The sequence below is a fragment of the Phaseolus vulgaris genome, chromosome 4, assembly GCF_000499845.2.
Source record: "Phaseolus vulgaris cultivar G19833 chromosome 4, P. vulgaris v2.0, whole genome shotgun sequence".
In the NCBI taxonomy this organism is placed as follows: Eukaryota; Viridiplantae; Streptophyta; class Magnoliopsida; order Fabales; family Fabaceae; genus Phaseolus; species Phaseolus vulgaris.
The window spans coordinates 43,466,628-43,486,257 of NC_023756.2; the positions used below are offsets into that span (position 1 = coordinate 43,466,628).

Genomic DNA, 19,630 nt, shown 5'->3' on the forward strand with positions numbered 1-19,630 from the left:
AAAACATTTGAAAACCAACCATTACCTAATTAATTACATGAACAACTCGATAACCACCAAAAATATTGTCTAATGTAATGTCTGTTCATTGGTGGGTAAATGTGGACAGATAGGCAACCACGTTGAATGAGAATGTGAACACAATGAAGCCAAATCACTATTGGCCAAATTGTGTTAATAAATGTGAAATTAAGTTTCAACCTAATATAATATTAATTAATTCCGACATCCACGTTTATTAACTTTGTTTAACAATATTGTGATTAATAGTGTAGTTTACTATTTCTCCATGAATTATTTAAGGACTTGTGCTTATACGATTTCAAATCATTCTTAGATATCTTCATAGAAATTGTTTACAGTGATCTGGTTCATATGGCATGCATTCAACAATTGCCCCTTCTTGCACAAAGGTATGGCCAATAAATTAAGAACCAATATAGGGTGAAATACATATATAACTCTATATTTTTTCTTCTAATTTTGATCGTTTTAAGAGCTTCATTTAATTAAAATATATGTATTGTTATTTGGATTTTAATTTATAATCCCATGATGAAGACGTAGTTACATGGGTTCATTTAACACAAACAAAAATTACTAATTTGTCAGTTTTTATATTTTTTCCACTGAGTAAATTGTTTTATTTGGTATGTTTTCAAACCCTAGATGGTTTTTGGATTCAAACTTCATTTGCATATTGACAGTAGCAGTGGAAGGCTTATATTGTAGCGATGATTTTTGGGTATTTACTTATTTTTACTAGTTTCAGTTAAGAGACATGCAATCTTTGATTATTGTTGTAAAAAATTTCGCAGACTAGATGGAAAGGTAGCTTTGATTACTGGTGGGGCAAGGGGCATTGGTGAGTTCATGGCAAAGCTTTTCTGCAAACATGGTGCAAAAGTGGTGATTGCAGACATTCGTGACCAACTAGGTCAAGCACTACAACATGAGATTGGAACTGAATGTGCAACTTATGTTCACTGTGATGTGTCCAAAGAAACTGATGTTGAAAATGCTGTTAACATAACTGTATCCAAGTATGGAAAGCTAGACATAATGGTGAACAATGCTGCAATATCAGATGATGCTAAACCCAACATTCTTGACAATGATGTGACTGACTTTGAACGTGTTGTTAGGGTGAATCTGGTAGGTCCCTTCTTGGGAACAAAACATGCAGCTAGAGTGATGATCCCAGCGAAAAGGGGTAGCATAATAATAGTAGGAAGTGTTAGCTCAAGCGTTGGAGGGGTTGCAAGTCATGCATACACAAGTTCTAAACATGCCATTGTGGGACTGGCAAAGAATACTGCTGCTGAGCTTGGACAATTTGGCATCAGAGTGAATTCTCTGTCATGTTATTGCATTCATAATGAACTTGCAAAAGACTTCTTCAAACTAGATGATGAAGGGTTCTCAAATATTTATTCAAATCTTAAAGGAGTTACTCTGAAAGAAGAAGATGTAGCACAAGCTGCACTTTATTTGGCAAGTGATGAGTCTAAGTACATCAGTGGACATAATCTAGCCGTGGATGGGGGCTTTACAACTATTAATCCAAGTTTTGGTTTGTTTTCACAATTCTAAGTTTGAACCTCCAAGTTCATCATTCCCCTACCTAGTTTTCCATGCTTTTCTTGCTGTTGTTCAACTTTCTGTCATGTATCTATGTATCTATGTATGTGTAACAATGGATTTAAGTGTGATTTCTGATTATAACAATAAATTGATTTTCGTTTCTAGTTCAACCATTCAGATATTTATAGTCTTAAAATGATTAGAATGGATCACTATGCATGTTAAATGATTGTTAAGTTTTTTTAAAGATGGTTAATTTTTTCGAAATTTGTTGTTGCTTTTATTAGAGACTGATGTCTATTATAATTACTTCCAATGGTTGATGAAGTGAAATCTCAAATTAAACCAATTTCATTTACAAAATGACACATTTTTCAATCATTTATGTCTTACAAGCGCCTAAATGGTCTAAATTTTGAATTAGAAATGAAAACCAATCTCATATTATAGTAAAAAATCAAAAACATATTTAACTTTAAAAGTTATTCATATATATTGTGTATGTAATTTTCCCTCCTTTTCCTTTTGCTTTTTCTGGAACTATAACTTTTTTTTCTGTAATAAACAGTTAGATGTTATCTATATGTAACAACATTTCTCATGGAAATTATTTACATATATCAGCATAACCATATTCATATGAGGGTGAAATATGATCAGTATTTTCATTGTGGTTTTATCAAAGCAATAGAAGTTAGGAATACAAGCATAAGTTTAAGTCTTACAGTTGAGTGAAAAATTTATCTTTTTTAGCATTGAACTATAAATTTTTCATATCTTTATAGCAGTTGATACACAGTAATCTTGTTCGTACCACAGCTACAGATTCCTTCAATGAGATATGAGTAAAAAGCTAATATGCAATGCGTTTTGTTTTATTTCAATTGCACTTTAATGAAAAGATACACTACTATTTTTATCTATAACCCTATCAATAATGAAGGCAAAAATTAAATGGGCACTTTTCAATACTGGATAAACAATCAAAGTTTGCTATTAATATTATAGTAAATATTTTATTTAGTACGTTCTTAAAAGTCCGGAAGCATATATATGGTTCAAATTATTTTCTGCCTTTTATTGATTATATATATATTATTTTGGTATGTCGAATATAATCTCATATCATTTAAGAGTCGAGATTACATACTTTATATACATATTCTTCTTTAAATTTTTTGAGACATTTTTTAAGAATAAAATAATGACGAAACTGAGTTTTAAAGCGGACAACACCTTAGGTGCAATAATTGACTTAAGTGATATTACCTCAACGAACTTGAGGTCCAAATATTTGTGTCGTCTGTGGGGATCAACGAGGTTTCAAAGATGAACCATTATTCCCTAAGAGAATAGAAAAGTGGTTCCAATTAAAAGAAAACATGTGATTATTTGTCACACATTTGTATCAGCTAAGTGTGGGTGTCATTCCATCGGTCAAACCCACGCAAAAACATTTTCGTGAGTACTCCGACACATATGGAACACACAAAGAGAATAAGAAAAAAAATAATAGTATTATGTCAGCCTGGACCGAAGAATAATTTAATTTATGCATTGGCCTGACCGACAATAAATTCCTAAAAATGTATGCATAAGTATATTTAAATATTTTATTTTTTTGTAAAAAATATTTATTTTAAATTTATTTAATTTACAAAATTGTAATAATTTAATTTTGAATATTTTATTCTATGTTTAATTTTATTACATGTATAGATTGATTTAGTTCAAATTTAATTTTTTTAATATTATAATAAATATTTTAATTTTGAATATTTTGATATAAGTTAGTTAAATTAAATTTATTTAATTGATTAAGTGTTAAATTTTAAAATTTTAAATTATTTAAAGAAATTACATAAAAAGTTTAGAAAGAATTGAAAAATGTAGAAAAATAATAATTGAGTCAAAAAATACGTATTTAAATTTTGTAAATGTTATATAAAATATAAAATATACATAAATTTAGGAATATAAATTTAACATGAAGTAACTAATTAATGTAAAATTTATTGAATGTATTTAAAAATAAAGAGTCAATTATTATCATAAAATACAAAAGTAAACTTAAGAAAAGAAAAAGTGAGGTAAAACTTTTGATTGGTAACTTAAATAAATTTGAATTTCATATCTCTATAATGGATGAAGGAACAATTTATTTTGAACTGGAGATTTCCCTTTGATGTCAATTGTGATTTAAAAAATGTTATTTCTCATAAATGAAGCATAAGATCATCTTAAAGATTTATCGACAAAGCATAAGATTTCTCATAATGTTAGATTACTACAATATCCAAATTGTCCCAAACTTAACCACATGTTCTATAAATGCAAATTGAATATATAACTAAATTATTCTTTAATTATTGGACCTCTTTTCCATTTTCTTATGGAGGAAGATGTGACTAGTCCAAGATATGAGTGTGTTTTTACAAGCAATCATTTAGGACATACCATGCAATAATGAAAATTTTAATTTAAATATAATAATAGAAATAAAAGAAATAAACAAAAAGAAACACATGAATTCTTATACTTATTGAATATGATCATCAAAAGAAACTAAAGTTTTCCAAATGAAGCACATAAGAGTCACGAGATGACACATGTGCAATATACCATATAAGGGTCTTAATACAGTTCCCTTTATCTGAATGGTTTTACTCCAAACATAATTTTGTTTTGAAGTTAAAAAAATCAGAAACTCTAATGGAACACCTTAAAAGCTTATGTGGTTGAAAATGGGGAAGAAGAGAGTGTTGTGTGTGCATATACCTGTTATCACAATGCATATGTTAATTCTATTCGAAATAAATTGATCTACAAAACACTTATTTCAATTTTACTAAAACTAGGTTAAAGTTAAGTTATAGCAAGAAATGGAAATGGGAATAAAAGGAAAGATAATTAATAAAAGAAGGAAAGGTAATTAATAAAAGAAGTGATAATTGGGATGGAAAGAAACTCATTACCGTTTAAAGAAAGATTTACGAAATTGTGTTTTTAATTTTTTTTACTTATTATCTTATAATAATTAACCACATTGTAGGTTTAGATTTTTTTTATTTTTTCCATTGATTTTGTTGTAATAATTAAGCACATTATACATTTAGAAGTTTTTTGTAATAATTAAGCACATTATACATTTAGAAGTTTTTTCTTTTTTTTTCATTGGTTATGTTGTAATAATTAAGTACATTATACATTTAGTTTTTTTTATTTTTTCCATTGTATTTAAAAGAAATTATTCTGTTTAAAATATTTATCATATATACATATATATATATATATATATATATATATATAATTTCAGAAAAAATTAAAAGCTGGTGGGTGTAGAAAATAAATAGGTGCTGTAGAGAGTAAAAGTCATGGACAGCAGATTGGGACAAGTTTTTTAAGAAAATGTTACAAATAGTGATGTGAGGTTGTATAAACTAAATAGTGGCTGCATAGAGTAAAATTGATCACCAGAAGAATGGGCCCATGTTTTTCATTAATATGCTGCAAATAGTGAACTAGTGGGTGTAGACAACAAATAGGGGCTGCATAGAGTAAAAGTCTTGGGCAGAATGGACCCATATTTTTCAAGAACATGTAACAAATAGTGAAATGGTGGGTGTAGAAGATAAATAGGGGCTGCATAGAGTAAAAGTTATGGGCAGCAAATTTCGGCCTAGTTTTTCAAGAAAATATTACAAATAGTGATGTGCGGGGTGTATAAAATAAATAGAGGCTGCATGGAATAAAAGTGATGGACAGCAGAATGGCCTATATTTTCATTAATATGTTGCAAGTAGTGAAGTGGTGGGTGTAGAAAACAAATAGGAGTTGCATAGAGTAAAAGTCATGGGCAGTAGAATTGGTCCATGTTCTTCAAGAAAATGTTGCAAAGAGTGATGTGGGGGGTGTAGAAAATAATTAGGGGATGCATAAACTAAAAGTCATGGGTAGCATAATGGGCCCATGTTTTTCATTAATATGTTGCAAGTAGTAGACTAATGGGTGTAGAAAACAAATTGGCCCAAGTTTCAACTAACTAAATTACGATGTATGGTATGACAAACTCGGTTGGTAACTTCCTTCAAGGAGTCTCTTTCCTCACTCAAATTTTTGCTTCCAGCGTTTCACAATTTGATCAATTGACTGAAAATCAACAACTTCATACCAAACTTAGTATGTGGGTCAAAAGTATGCACACTTAGAGGACGAAATGAAGGTGATAAAGGAACCATTTGTCTCAGTGTTGTGTTGCAACGTGACAATGCTTCTATTAGCATAAGTCAATTCCACCACCAATATGCTATAGAGCATGATGACCAACCACTCCCTTAAAATGCATCCTAGATTGTAAGTTTAATTATTTCATATTTTTATTATATATTAAATATTTTAGTTATTCACATTTTTTTGTACTTCATGAGACGCATTTTATATTTTCATTTGTACTCTTTTTATGTAATTCTATTATTGAACATTTTAAGTTCTAGTACTTTTAGTTAATTTCTAAAGTACAATTTTAATTTATGGTTTATTTTAATTATAAGTTATATTTTATGTACTGCTATTCGGTTTGAATGATTTGGATGGATGAAATTATCTCAATGACTTTGTTTTTCTATTTGGATTATTTTTCTATTATGAATGTGGTGTGAATGTTGATTAGGGATTTGTTATTTTGAATTGTGAATGACTTTTGAATGACTTTTTCTAATAGGGGATTTGTTATTCTGAATGTTACAGGTAAAATTTGCTAGAAAGAAAAATAAAATGTTTTTTTAAAGCATTTATACATCGGTCAAGTCCATGCAAATAAATTGTAATTTTTTTTCCACTTCCATTTATGTGTATGGGCCAAGCCCACACAAGTTTTTTTTTTCCTTAAATTTTGCATCGGTCAAGCTGACGCAAAATCTTATTACATTTTTATTTTTTTCGTCGGTCAAATCAACGCATGCACGCTTTTCTGATACATTTGTGTCGGTTTGGCCCATGCATAAGCCGATGATATTATACCATTTTTACGTCGGTTTGGCCCATGCAAAATGTGTGGTTCATGTTGGTTGACGAAAAAACACTTTGCTTCCACAACTTTTTCATCTTATGCTTGGTCGACGCAAAATCTGACGTTTTTTCGTTAGTTTTAAATCATTTGCGTTCGTTTTTTACCGGCCAAATATAAGTTTTTTCTTGTAGTGTCAACGACGCTTAATATCTCACATTGCTTAGGAGCCGAGGTCAATAATGGTTTATATACACTTTCCTCCTTTAACCCTTCAATAGAAAAGTGGTTCCAAAACCACCTAATATAGTCCCACATCCGCTTAGGAGTTGAGGTGAAAGATAGTTTATATATACCTTTCTCCTTTAACATTCGATGGAAAGTGGTTCCAAAGACACCTAATATAATCTCAAATCACCCAGAAGTCAAGGTAAATGATAGTTTATATACACTTCCTCCTTTAAACCCCTAATGTAAAAATGGTTTCAAAGATGTCCAATATAGTCTCACATCGCTTAGGAGTCAAGGTCAATGATAGTTAATGTACTAGACAGAGTGCTCGGTGCTCAGTAATTGGAGCTCGGTGCATGGGTGTGAGTAGGTCAGCTCGGCTGTTGGACCTATGAAGCGGATCATAAGTTTGGCTCAGTTGCCTTAGTGAGATCGCTGGAGAATAAGTAAAGTAATATTCTATGTGTTGGTTGAGGGTTATTAGTAAAATATACTTTTTAACCTAAAGTGGTGTTGTTGCACTTGACGGCTGGGTCACATAAACATGTTTGACCTAAGTGTGCATTTTAGGGCACGAGATAGGACAAGTTGCATGCATTGTAAATAGATAATGTTGCACCATAAGGGTGCCCACATGAACAAAATGTTTTCCTGCAGTTAGGGCCTATAAATAAGTGGTGCCCCGTAGCAGGTAGTTTTTTTGTTGTTCTTTTATGTTTTCAGTCAAGATAAGATTTTCATGAGAGAAAATTATTACAAAAGTAGTTATAAAAGGGGCATGAGACCCCAGGTAAAGGTACGCAATTTTGAGTGCTGGACTAAAGTTACATACTACTTTTGTTTTATGCTCTTACTGACTTGATCGTCGGAGTGTGATCAACAGGTATAACCCTCTCTGTTGCAACGGAGCCACTTTCCAGTGCAATTCAGGAGACGAAGGGTTGATCAACGCAAGGGAGACAGGTTAGAAGCGGAGCTCCACCCAGGTCAACCGACGAGAACATTTTATATACATCTTCCTCCTTTAACCCTTTGATGGAAAATTTGTTTCAAATATGCCTAGTCTCACGTCACTTAGGAGTTGAGACCAATGATGATTTATATAAATCTTCTTCCTTTAACCCTCCTCGACACCTAGATTCTCTGCCACCACTCGAGTTTCTATGACACGTGCCTCCCCTTTGATTAGCCTCCCTCTGCCGGAAACTTCACAGACATCTCTTCGCGGTCACCCCTACGTCATTCTGGTGGCCAAAGTCAGAACCCTCTAACTCGAAAAACTCTTCTTTAAACATCTTTTCCGACCTAGCATCTGAGTCCCCTCCATGCCTCTCCCCCCACTTGTGGTGACAACCACAAACACATACGCTTGAGATGGAGGGCTCCTCCTCTATAACAACCTTACACGGTGTTTCATTAAACCTCACATTCTTCATCGTGCATGCCTCTCGAACCACTGGAACCCTCACCCTCAACCTTGCATACTCAAGCACCTTTTGTTCTACCTTGCAACGTCGACTTTAACCTAAGACCCTACCAGTGCAGCTACTTGTTCGAAACATTGTTTGTTCCTAAACTTTTGATATATACCTCTACATCTAACCCAAACAAGCTTGTCCTCCACTACAAAGTTGTCAACCCAGGGCACTAGTGATTCGAAAGAATCTGCGTACCACTCCTTATTCTCTACTAAAGATTTCTGAAGCACCCCTTCCGAATCCCGAACAGCAGCACATAGTTCCCCCTAGATACCTCACTCTGATAAACTTGAAACCTTCCATTATGAAACTCTCCACGGCCTACACCTTCTCTGCCTCTGCCACTCTTCCTACGAAGTTATTTCTCAACCATTTTGCTTTTTCCTCCTGAGCTGTAATAAAAACCCATTTGTATTCCTTGTCTCCTTGTACCCTCCTTTCACTCTCCTTCACCAGCACCTGAACGTAAGTTTGATGTTGGTCCTTCTACCTCCATTCCTTCTGTTGATGCCTTGTTCCATTGGTATTAACTTCTTGTACTAAGGTTTATTAACCATCAACTTCCAAGTCCTAATCCATATAAAATTTAATCTTCATTCTAGCTAGTCCACACCGACCACTTCTTGAAATATCTAACAAAATCAAACTTCTACCTTTTTACGTTTAATCTACTGAATATGAAAACATCTTTTATCCTCCCTTCTCTAAAAAATCTTCCATATATCTCTTTCATTATGGTTGGTCAGAAAATTGGAGAAAAAGAAGCTAACCTCCATCTCGAAAACCTCTCTATCTCTATGTGGTAACGGTAAAAAAAATATACATCATTTGTAAATTGATATAAAATTATATCAACTTGCTTAACAATACAAAAGTAAGTACTCATAAAACTGAGATAACAATGATAAGAGGTATTGGGATTGAAATTCACTTATTCCATTCTCTTTTACTACTCTGTATAGTTAATTCAATGTTATTGAAAGAATTTTAAATTAACCTTTTGAATTTAAAAATTCTAAATATTCAATTATAACATTTGATCTCTCAAATCATCATAATAAAAATCTTCCCTTAAGCTCAAACTTGATTTAACTAATAAATTCAAATTTATCCTTAGCATTAAAAATATTAGATTATTAAATTCTAATATCTCAAATTTTTATTTAATTTAAATTGTAGAATTGCATTCGATTAATCATTGGAGCACACTTCTCAATTATTACAACAGATAATAAAGACCAGCATGATAAATTTAACAATGGAAATCACAATTTATAAATGTTAATTAAGGTGAATTAACAGTGTGATGAACAAGTAACCATTGCTGCTAACTGATTTCATAGATTGTTTATCTCAAAATAGATGACAGGTTTTTAATAATGAAAATTAATGGAACTAATTTATAATAAGGGAAATCAAGTAACAAACATAATTATACCAGAAAAAAACTCATTAATGCGCAATTTTCATAGAAACAATCAATATTAATGAATTAGTGATAAAAAATACTGGTTTATCAAACAAAATATTCTGAAAAAAAAAAATTATTATGGAGTTCTTCAAAACATTAACTTAAATCAATCAATCTAAGTCAAATATTCAGCAAGATAATAAAATTTAAAAATTTGTACATACCTACAAAACTTAATAAAGCATGAGATTAAACATAATCTTTGAATTATCAAACAATGTTCAGAAATTTTAGTTAATTATTGTTAAGCTGGATTATCTAAAGTACTTGGATTTTTTTAATGAAATTATTATATTTGCAACAATCTTACACATTTGCACAAATATTGTTTAGGGTTGCTTCTTCCTGCACCTTCCCTTTCTTGTGCCACCCTATAAGCTTTTTTATTCCAAAAATACCCTTTTTTAATATTTTGGAATATATAATCTAGAAGTCTTTTTCTAGATCCAGAATTTGCTTCCAGATTATGTAATCTGAAAGCTTTTTGTGATTAGCTTCTGGATTACATAATCCGAAAATCTTTTCTATACATAAGATTAGCTTCCGAATTATATAATCTGGAAGCTTTTTTTTCATATGTGTGATTAGCTTCCGGATTATATAATCCAGAAGTCTTTTCTAAATATGAGATTGAATTTTAAATCCAAAAAAGAGTTCTGAATTTTTAAATCTAAAGAAGACTTCTGGATCCAAAATCATCTTCCGGATTATGTTAGAGGTGACACCAAAAAGAATATAACAGTATTTTCACATTTAGTATAAGGTGGTGCAAGAATATATGGAGGTGTAGGAAGAAAGAGTCATTGTTTAGTTCAATGGAGGGTGCGAGTAAAAGCTGGGCACAGCCCAGTGAATATTCCCAGGCAATTTCTTCCTGCACCATGTAAATTCCAATATGCACCCAATGAAAATCATAAAAGTTTCCTTTCAAAAAAATAATCATAAACTAAAAGAAGGTGTAGATAAAAATTACTTGCAGAATTCTTTATCCAAAAATATTCTAGATTTGAATTTCCATAACACATTTTTTAATTCCATACATTTTTATCCATGCATTTTTAATTGTGTGTTTTGAATTTTTTTTCCAGAATATATTTTTTTAGTTTTGATTTATATTTATTCTTTTGAATTTTAAAATCTAAAATAAGAGTAATTTAAAAAAAACAAAAATTAATAGGGTACAAGTTAAAGTTAAAATTGATATGGTGCAGGAAGCAATTGCATATCACCAGGAGAGGGAACCAACATGGATCCAAAACTGAAATGAATAAGAAACAGAATAGGGAAATCTCTATTTACACGTCCTCAAATTTCTATTACACTCCCTTTTTCTCTTTTCTTAAAGGAATTCACAATAATAACATTTTCATTCCCTTGCCAATACCCTTCCTTTCTCATCAAAACTTTCTAAATCCTATTAAAAGGTATTACATGTTCACTTATGAATAGAAATAAACTAAAAATAAAACAAACAGAAAAAAATACCATCTATAAGTATTTTCAGAAAATACTTTCTGAAACAATTTAGGAAACTACTTCTGTGAATTACTCCATAATGATGAACCAATTCAGTCTTATTTTCTGCACTTAAGAATTTGACAAAAAAAATAATGTGCATTGTTGAATTCATATAGAATGCAATTAACAAAATTAAATATTGTATATCATGAATACAATACAGTAAAATTATTACATGTCAACTAATTTAATGACACAAAATAATTAATTATTATATTAATTAAGTTAAATATTATTTTATAAATTAAAAAATTATTGATAATTAAAATAATTTTTATTATTACAAAAATTTATAAAATAATTTTTAAATTGGTATTTAACATTAGTTATTAAGGTTTTCACTATTAACTACTTTATATTCTAAATTGATCTTATGACAACTTTAGATATTAGATTACTAATCTTATTACTTAATGTTAGATTCTGATTTAAAAATTGTTTTATAAAAATTTTTAATAATAAAAACTACTTTCAATATTAATAATTTTAAAGTTTATAAAATAGAATCTAACTCTAATAATATATTTGTCTCTAAAATTAGTTGGTATTTAATTATTTTATTTGGATTTATACCTTATTAGATCAAAGAGTATTTTGATAATAAAAAAAAGGAAAAAGGGAAAAAGTATGTATCTTTAACACGTGAGTTTTGATCCAATCTTTCCATATTTTTGTTTTTTCTTTTTTTCTTTTTAATAATACTTTTTTCATGTGATGGCAGATGATTGTTGTTACTTGAGGGGTCAGCCTAACTGAGATGTCAAATTACATAGTGATGCCTAACATAAAAACTTTTATATAAAAAAGAAAAGAAAAAAAGAGTGTAACAATAACTAGGGAAGTGTAAATAACAATTGCCTAAAAGAGAAATGAGACTTATCCAAGTAGTAAAACAAAAGGGCAATGTGAGAGAAGAGAAATGTACATTAATTGGGAAAGGTGAGGTATTATTAGTGCTGTTATTAGGGTAGTTGTGATTTAGGGTTTAGGGCAAGAAGGTTGGTAGTTGCTGCCATTATTATGGTAGTTGTGGTTCTAACAAGAAACAAACACAAAATTGGTTCCATTTAGATAAATGAATGTAGACAAACAAAGAAGGGATGATAAAAAGTGTTGCTCAGTTTGGTCAAAATGGTTCATCCAATTTTGGATTTATTTTGTTATTTTAAAGTGTGATTAGTTTAATTTCACTTAAGCACTCAATTAGTCAGCTTAGTCCTTTTAAGAACATTTTAATGCTGCAATTATGGAAAAGTTGTTTAACCCATACTTATGAAGTACACTTAAAATGATTCCTTATATAAATTCTTGTACAAAAGTTGCTAGACATTTTTAATAAAGCAACTCTCTATATAATCAAATAAAAAATATAAGGAAATTTCAATAAACTCAATTATGTTATCATTTTTAAAATAAAATACTTTTATCGTTATTTTTTTTTATGTGATGACAAATGATTATTATTTTTTTCATATGATAACAAATGATTATTATTACTTGAAGTGTGAGTCGAGATCTCAAATTGCATAGTAATACCTAACTTAAAAGTTTTTATTTGAAAAAAATACTTTTTATCTTTTACACAACAATCCAATAAATATGATTAAAGAAAATTTATAAAATGATTTTTTTAAAGAAAATCAAAAACAAATTTAACTAATATTATAAAATTAGATAATTTTATTACTTACATTTGGTCATATAAAATTCACCTATTAATTTATAGAATCACATTTACACTCAGCCACTTGTCATCCAAATTAATCGTATTTGTATATATAATTAACCATTATGATTAACCAAGTGAAATGTGGACAATTAAGAACTTTAAGACATGACTAATCATATTCAACAATTGTATATAACTAACTATATTAAATTCTTATGAAACAAAATTAATCATACTCCTATATATAATTGAAATGGATGAGAATATTAGGTGAAAGTAGAAGTAGATTGATATTTTTTTCAAATTATAAACAAGAAGACAGTGATGACTCTCTCAAAATATGGTTAAGAGCAAGAGTGTATAAAATAATAAGATATATTATATCTAATCCTAGTTGATAATTAATGAAAGGTTCATTGTTTGAGTCAAACTTTGATGACTTCATTTTGTTGGAGGGGAAACATAGGTTCTGAGAGATGGTGACTGAGTGAGAACATCAGGTGCAATAGTTGTATTCTGTGCTCCGCTCTTCTGCTGCATTCTCCTCCTAGCCAAGTACCCTCTAACCCATGGTGTCACATCCTCGTTGATTTTGATCATGATGAAGAAAATGATGCGGTAGATCACAATCATGCTGAAGATCACACTCAGGTTTATCCACTTTGATCTGTTCACATCAATTTGAAACACTTTTTCCAAGATGTATTCTCCTGGTATCTTTGGAAGCTCTGGTGTCTGGTTGTCAAATATCAAGCCCCTCAAATCATTCTGGTACTGACCCTGAAACAGTTTTCATTGTTTTCATCATCAAACTTTGATACAATAATGGCACATGGCTTTCTAGAGTTGAAATGTGTTTCTTCTGTTACCTGTAGTGCCCAGAAGTGGAAACTGATGTATGACATAGGGTAGCGCCACACTGGCTTTGGGATATCATGTGGAAGCCTAAAGTAGCCTGAGACCAACATGAATATGCCCTGAAATTTGAAGTATAGAAAAACAGAAGTCAATTAATCAGATGTGAATGGATGATCAAGTGGACTGTTTAACATATTATTGAGCAAAAGCTCAAAGGGTTTACAGAATATCTTGTGTTGAATTTTCACGTGATTTTGCCGTGAAAAAATTGTGCATGTGTGGAGATTTATCAATATTTGTGAGCATCTAAAGAGAGAGTAGACAGCATATTTGGTTTAATGTTTTGGATGTGGTTTTCATGTTTATATTTTAGACATGATTTCTTTTTCTCTTTCTCAAGGAGTTTTGAAACATGGTTAGAGACAATTTTCAATTCCTGGTTTCAACTGCTTATGCAACATGATATGCAATTAGTACTATTGCATTTAGTAGATTCAGTGTTGCATGAAAAAGGCAGAAATTTATGAAACAAACTGGAGAGGTTGAATTTTGGATGGTGGTTTAAAGGAAAAGATGGCATTGTTTTGGATGGATGCAATTTAGTGCACATGTGGCTATACTATGGGGAGGAACATGCATACCTGAATTCCTGCTCCAATAATGATGCCCATGAGGAAGTTGGGGACAATGCTAGCAATTGCCATCATTAAGCTTTCAACCACTGTGACACTGGCATAAAGGCACAACACAAAGAAAACATAATGCCAAAAACCAGGGTGCAGGCGAACCATGAAGTAGCAAATGGTTCCAGAGAGAAATGTGATCAAAATCAGGAAGGGCATTGCAGATAATGTGTTGCTGATGACAAATGCAGTGACACCATAGTGGCCATTAAGCCTCTCCCTTTGGAAAACCTGTGATTGAAATTGAAAATATATGATTTTATACTACATTATAGTGAGTATCATGGTTAGTTGTTGCATGGAGAGCACTGAACACTCACCTTCATGTCTTCAACAAATGAAGGGAATCCACCAATTGACATGAAGGTCACAAAACCAAAGACAAAAGATGCACAAGAACCTCTGGCCTGAAAAGAAAGGAAGAAAACACATGAACTCCAAGAAGGCCAAATTTCTTGCAAAAATGAATCAATGACAACTTCAAATTGCTTTCAAATGAGAAGTAGAAGTACCAGAATAGAGTTGTAGCCTGTCCCCACATTCAAATAAATGGTTCCAATACAGATAGTGACCACGATGTAGATAACAAGCCTAAGCCAGTAGTAGCCAAAGTCCCTTGACATGTTCATGAAGGAACGTTTGGTTAAAGTGTAAGACTGCATCAAGAAACTAGCCTCACTTCCTCCAGCTTCAAGCACTGTTCCCTTCTGCAGAATGCATCATTCTTAAAAGATCACAACATTGAAGAATTGACTCCAGAAAATGAACAAGAAAAAGAGGATGCATGTGTGTGAAATATATATATAATATATATTACACTCAATTGCATCATTCTTAAGTTTGGTTATTTTTCATAAATAAGTAATCATTGAAAAGCACTTACAACTTTAGATATCTCATCCACTTTTTGAGTTGCAGCATAAGAGTGCTGAGAAGAGCGGTAGAAGTCAATAAGAGTTCTGATTGCTTCAGCAGTAGTGATCCTGTCCAAAGGATCATCACTTCCCTCAAACTACAGAGAAAGGTTCAGACCAAATGTTAGCAGAGGCATATATATATGTTGGAAAATAATTGATGAAAAGCACATATTAAAATGTTGGAAACTAATGTTGCCATAACATAATGAGTAGAAATAATAACTTTAAAAGAATTAACAAAACACCACCTCCAAAGATAAATTAAATGTCACATTTTTTAAGGTGAAAATGACTATATAGAGTGTTATGAAATTGAAAGACAAATGTGTGTCATAAAGAAGAAAAGCTGAATACCCTCAATTTCATGGACCCTTTAAGAGTGGCCTTGACTTTGTCAAAGTCAGAATTGATGCACCTGAGGAAATGATCAGAAGGGTTCCTCAAAGCAGGACAAGGGAAGCCAGCTTGTGCAAAGAACTGGGGACAAAATAACTTGTATCAGTAATCAAAAAGCTTCATTCTTTACAATCATTGCTGATTTAAGAAAAAAAGTGGAATGTGAGTTTTACCTCATATGCGTCTGAAGCCTGCCCAAAATAAACAGTTTTGCCACTAGAAAGCAAGTACAATTGGTCAAATAACTCAAACACTTCACTGCTAGGTTGATGAATAGAGGCTATCACGGTTCTCCCATCCCTTGCCAAGGCACGTAGTGTCTGAGTCACAAAGAATGCTGAAGCACTGCCACAAAGAAAAATTTCCAAAACAAACTATGACATGAGTTCACTAAAAAGACATGTTTCTACTTTACAAATTTGATCAATAGCAGAGACATCACAAACCAAACATTCTCCACCAAAACAAATGTACATAGAATATTGTAACCCCCCTTTAGAAAAGGTGCACACAATTTGATGTTGTTGTGACTGTGTAAAACATTATCCAAAAAGTTGAAGACGTACATAACTTCCAAAATCATTTTCAAAAATTGTCGGTTAAAGTTGTATTTGTTTGTTTCTGCAGTTTTTGTATAGAGATAGATAAGAAGAATTTCTAAGATCAACAGAATACAGACAAAGCATGGCCCGTTATTTATTGCACCACGTTTTTCCTTTCCAAAGATACATAGAAAGACTACAATCATAAACAGATAGAAAACACCTACATGACAATCATACAACTTTTAATTAAAATGGTTTTTGATAGTTAATTTTATAACAGTGTTAAAACATCTCTATCTCATTTTCTTTACTATTTTAATTTGTTTCAAAACATTTTTCACTCTAAAAATTAAAAAATCATTAATTATTTCTTCACTACTGTTCTCATTTATTAGTATCCACCAACATCTTGAATGAATTAACTACCACAGTCTAACTTTTTAATAAGGATATATCTTTATAAATAGTAATTGAGTGATTAATAATTTTTTTTAAAAACCTGCATCATGTTAAAAGCCAAATTATATATAAAAAAGGTAAAATTTCTTAAATGGCATCACATATCATCACATAAATCTTTTTTTTTTTTCACAAACAGTGTGTACTAAAATGAAATTATTTAGATTTTCTTTATCAGAAAAGACAAAACCCCCTACAGGAAAAATTGCAGTTAGGGGGAGATATTAAGAATAAGCTTACTGAACCAAGTTTTTCTTCTACATAAATGTCAATTACTTCAAAAGCACAACTATGGTACACAGTTACAAATACAGCACATATTTGGTAGCAGTTAATTAGATGAAAATTGACGTGTGACAACTTCATATATGAATGCAAACCACTTAGGACAAGGAAATTAAATTCACATAAAGTGATGTGCAACAACCTGTCAAGTCCACTAGTTGGCTCATCAAGGAAAAGCAACCTTGGTCTCATCAAGATCTCCAAGGCAATGCTAACCCTTCTCTTCTCCCCACCACTGATACCACGCAAGTGCCAATTTCCAATCACTGTGTCTGCACAATCTTGCAGTCCCATTGCCACAATGGTGCTCTCCACCAGTGCTCTCTTATCTGTCCATGGCATGTTATCAGGCAAACGCAAACGAGCTGAATATGATATAGTTTCTCTCACTGTTAAGGTGCCAATCAAGTTGTCATCTTGTGTCACATAAGCCTGGTTAAGTTCACAGCATCATAAACCAAGTTAAGAACAAACCCTTTTTGCAAAAATAGCATGGAAAAAAAAAGTAACCATGTAAATCTATTAATTAGTCTATTTCAGTACTATAATTAAAACAAACCATAGTTACTCTTAAAAGTTCAAAACCAAACTAATTCCAAAGGGAAGAATAAAGACGAAAGTAAGAGCTAATATATATTAGCAAATCAACTAACTATATTCTTCCAATGAAAGGTAGACACGGCTTGGTAGCATTAAGTATGGAGCATTTAGTACATAGACAGAAGAGAATGAAACATTTTGTTCTATTCTTGATGTAAAAATCAATATATCATCTTTCAAAAAATTGTCTTTTTTTATTCTATTCTGAAGAGAGTTGTCAGTGATACAGTACCCAAAAGAATCCAAATATTTTTGATTGAGTTGTTTTTCTGGCCAATAAGAATGAGTTTGGTGATATATAGAGAAATAAGAAAGAAAATCTACCAAAACCTTTAAAACATATCTAATATATGTATTAAATAAAGATCCAATATTATTATTATATTCAGTTTTGTTTGAATGCATCCACCAAAAACTATATGTTAAGGCAAAAGAACCAAAGACTAGATGTTAAGGCAAAAGAGGAAAACAACTCACTGCGGTGCCAAAAGAGAGTTTGGCTTTGCGTCCATTGAGAAGGATGGTGCCTGAGAGAAAGGCATTTGCAGCTAGGCGACTAGAAAGAGCATCAAGGAGAGTAGATTTTCCAGAACCTGAGGGTCCCATGAGAGCAGTGAAGGTTCCTGGTTCAGCATAACCAGTGAGACCCTCCAAAACGTTTTGTGTCTCACCGTTGCTGAGAGTGACCATCACAGTCAGATCCTTCCATGTGAGTCTTGCTGAGACATCTCCAATGATCTCTGAGTTGGCCTTCTCTCTCCAAAGGGTCTCACTGAGAGGACTCAACCCTGGTAGGGTGGAACCATTCCCTGAAGGCCTAGCTGTTGCTTCTATCTCCATACCCACATGGCTTGTTGCCTCAGAGTTTCTCATAATAATTAACTTTCTTCAATACAATATGGTCCAGACCCTCCAAAAGAGTTTTGTGGTACACTGATAAAATCCGATCCAGCAAAAGGGAAAAAGGGTAGGAACCAAATTCAAAAGCCAAGCAGTGAAACCTATTGAGGGGGAGTGTATGTGAGTGTGTGTATATATATGAGGAAGTTACTATAATAGAAAAACCAAAAGGGAAGTAGGAGGGAGAGAAAAGTGTGAGTGGTGAAATGGGAATGGTATGATTGGGGAGTTTTGACTGAAGGAGATGGTTTTAAGAGAGATGATGGATCATGCAAAAAGAGCCCTGTGGAGTTGCATATATATATATGTGTTGTTGCAACTGTTGAAAGGGTTTATAAGTTCTTGTTATGAACAAGAAGAAGTGATTGGAGCAAAGGGTATTATATATTCTGATCAAACTGATATGAATGTAAGGGATGACCACAACACAACAGCTACACCAACATGATATGATATGATATCTTACTACTACATGCTACTCGTTTTTTGTGAGAGAGAGAGAGCTCAATTCTCGAAGGAAATATTGAGAGATGAAGCAATAAGTTTCAGCCATTATATGGAAGCAATCAATTAATGGGTGCAGCTAGTTGTTGGTAGCTACATTTATTGCCAAACCGACCCCCATTTAACCCTGAGGGTGAGAGATCTGTTCATACTTACGTGTGTTTTTCAACTTTTTCCCTCTCATCACCCTCTCTTTCTATTCTTCCTTTCCCATTTCATTTTTATTTTCATAAACCCTTATACTACACTTTTTACTACACTATTTTCAACCGTTCTTGTTATCAACACTCCTATTCATTACTCTTGAGATATATAAGTTCAAAACTATAAATAGTAGAGACTTATTACAGAATTTGAAAGACAAAAAAAAATCATTGCAGATTACATAGAAGTGCATTAAAATATCTTAACCAGTGTTTTAGGTTAGAACTTTCCTTTAAATACGCCACATCAAATACGTTAAAGAAGAAAATCATGAAACAGAAATCAATTTTTAAATATCAAAATAATTAGTTACAATAGTAACT

The 19,630-nt window shown here is 31.7% G+C and overlaps 2 protein-coding genes across 2 annotated transcripts; one reads left to right on the plus strand and one right to left on the minus strand.

The window, feature by feature from the left end:
* Window positions 1-325: 325 nt before the first annotated feature.
* Window positions 326-1,751, plus strand: LOC137837799 (secoisolariciresinol dehydrogenase-like). The gene is made up of 2 exons (XM_068646933.1): window positions 326-413; window positions 819-1,751. The coding sequence occupies exons 1-2, from the start codon at window positions 376-378 to the stop codon at window positions 1,591-1,593; spliced, it is 813 nt and encodes a 270-aa protein (XP_068503034.1). The 5' UTR covers window positions 326-375; the 3' UTR covers window positions 1,594-1,751.
* Window positions 1,752-13,222: 11,471 nt separating this feature from the next.
* LOC137837800 (ABC transporter G family member 11) lies at window positions 13,223-19,315 on the minus strand. Its single transcript, XM_068646934.1, has 10 exons — window positions 18,177-19,315; window positions 17,242-17,531; window positions 15,984-16,155; window positions 15,769-15,891; window positions 15,381-15,509; window positions 15,010-15,204; window positions 14,818-14,904; window positions 14,456-14,728; window positions 13,826-13,933; window positions 13,223-13,736 (listed from the first exon to the last, which is right to left on the minus strand). The coding sequence occupies exons 1-10, from the start codon at window positions 18,570-18,572 to the stop codon at window positions 13,398-13,400; spliced, it is 2,112 nt and encodes a 703-aa protein (XP_068503035.1). The 5' UTR covers window positions 18,573-19,315; the 3' UTR covers window positions 13,223-13,397.
* Window positions 19,316-19,630: the final 315 nt, after the last annotated feature.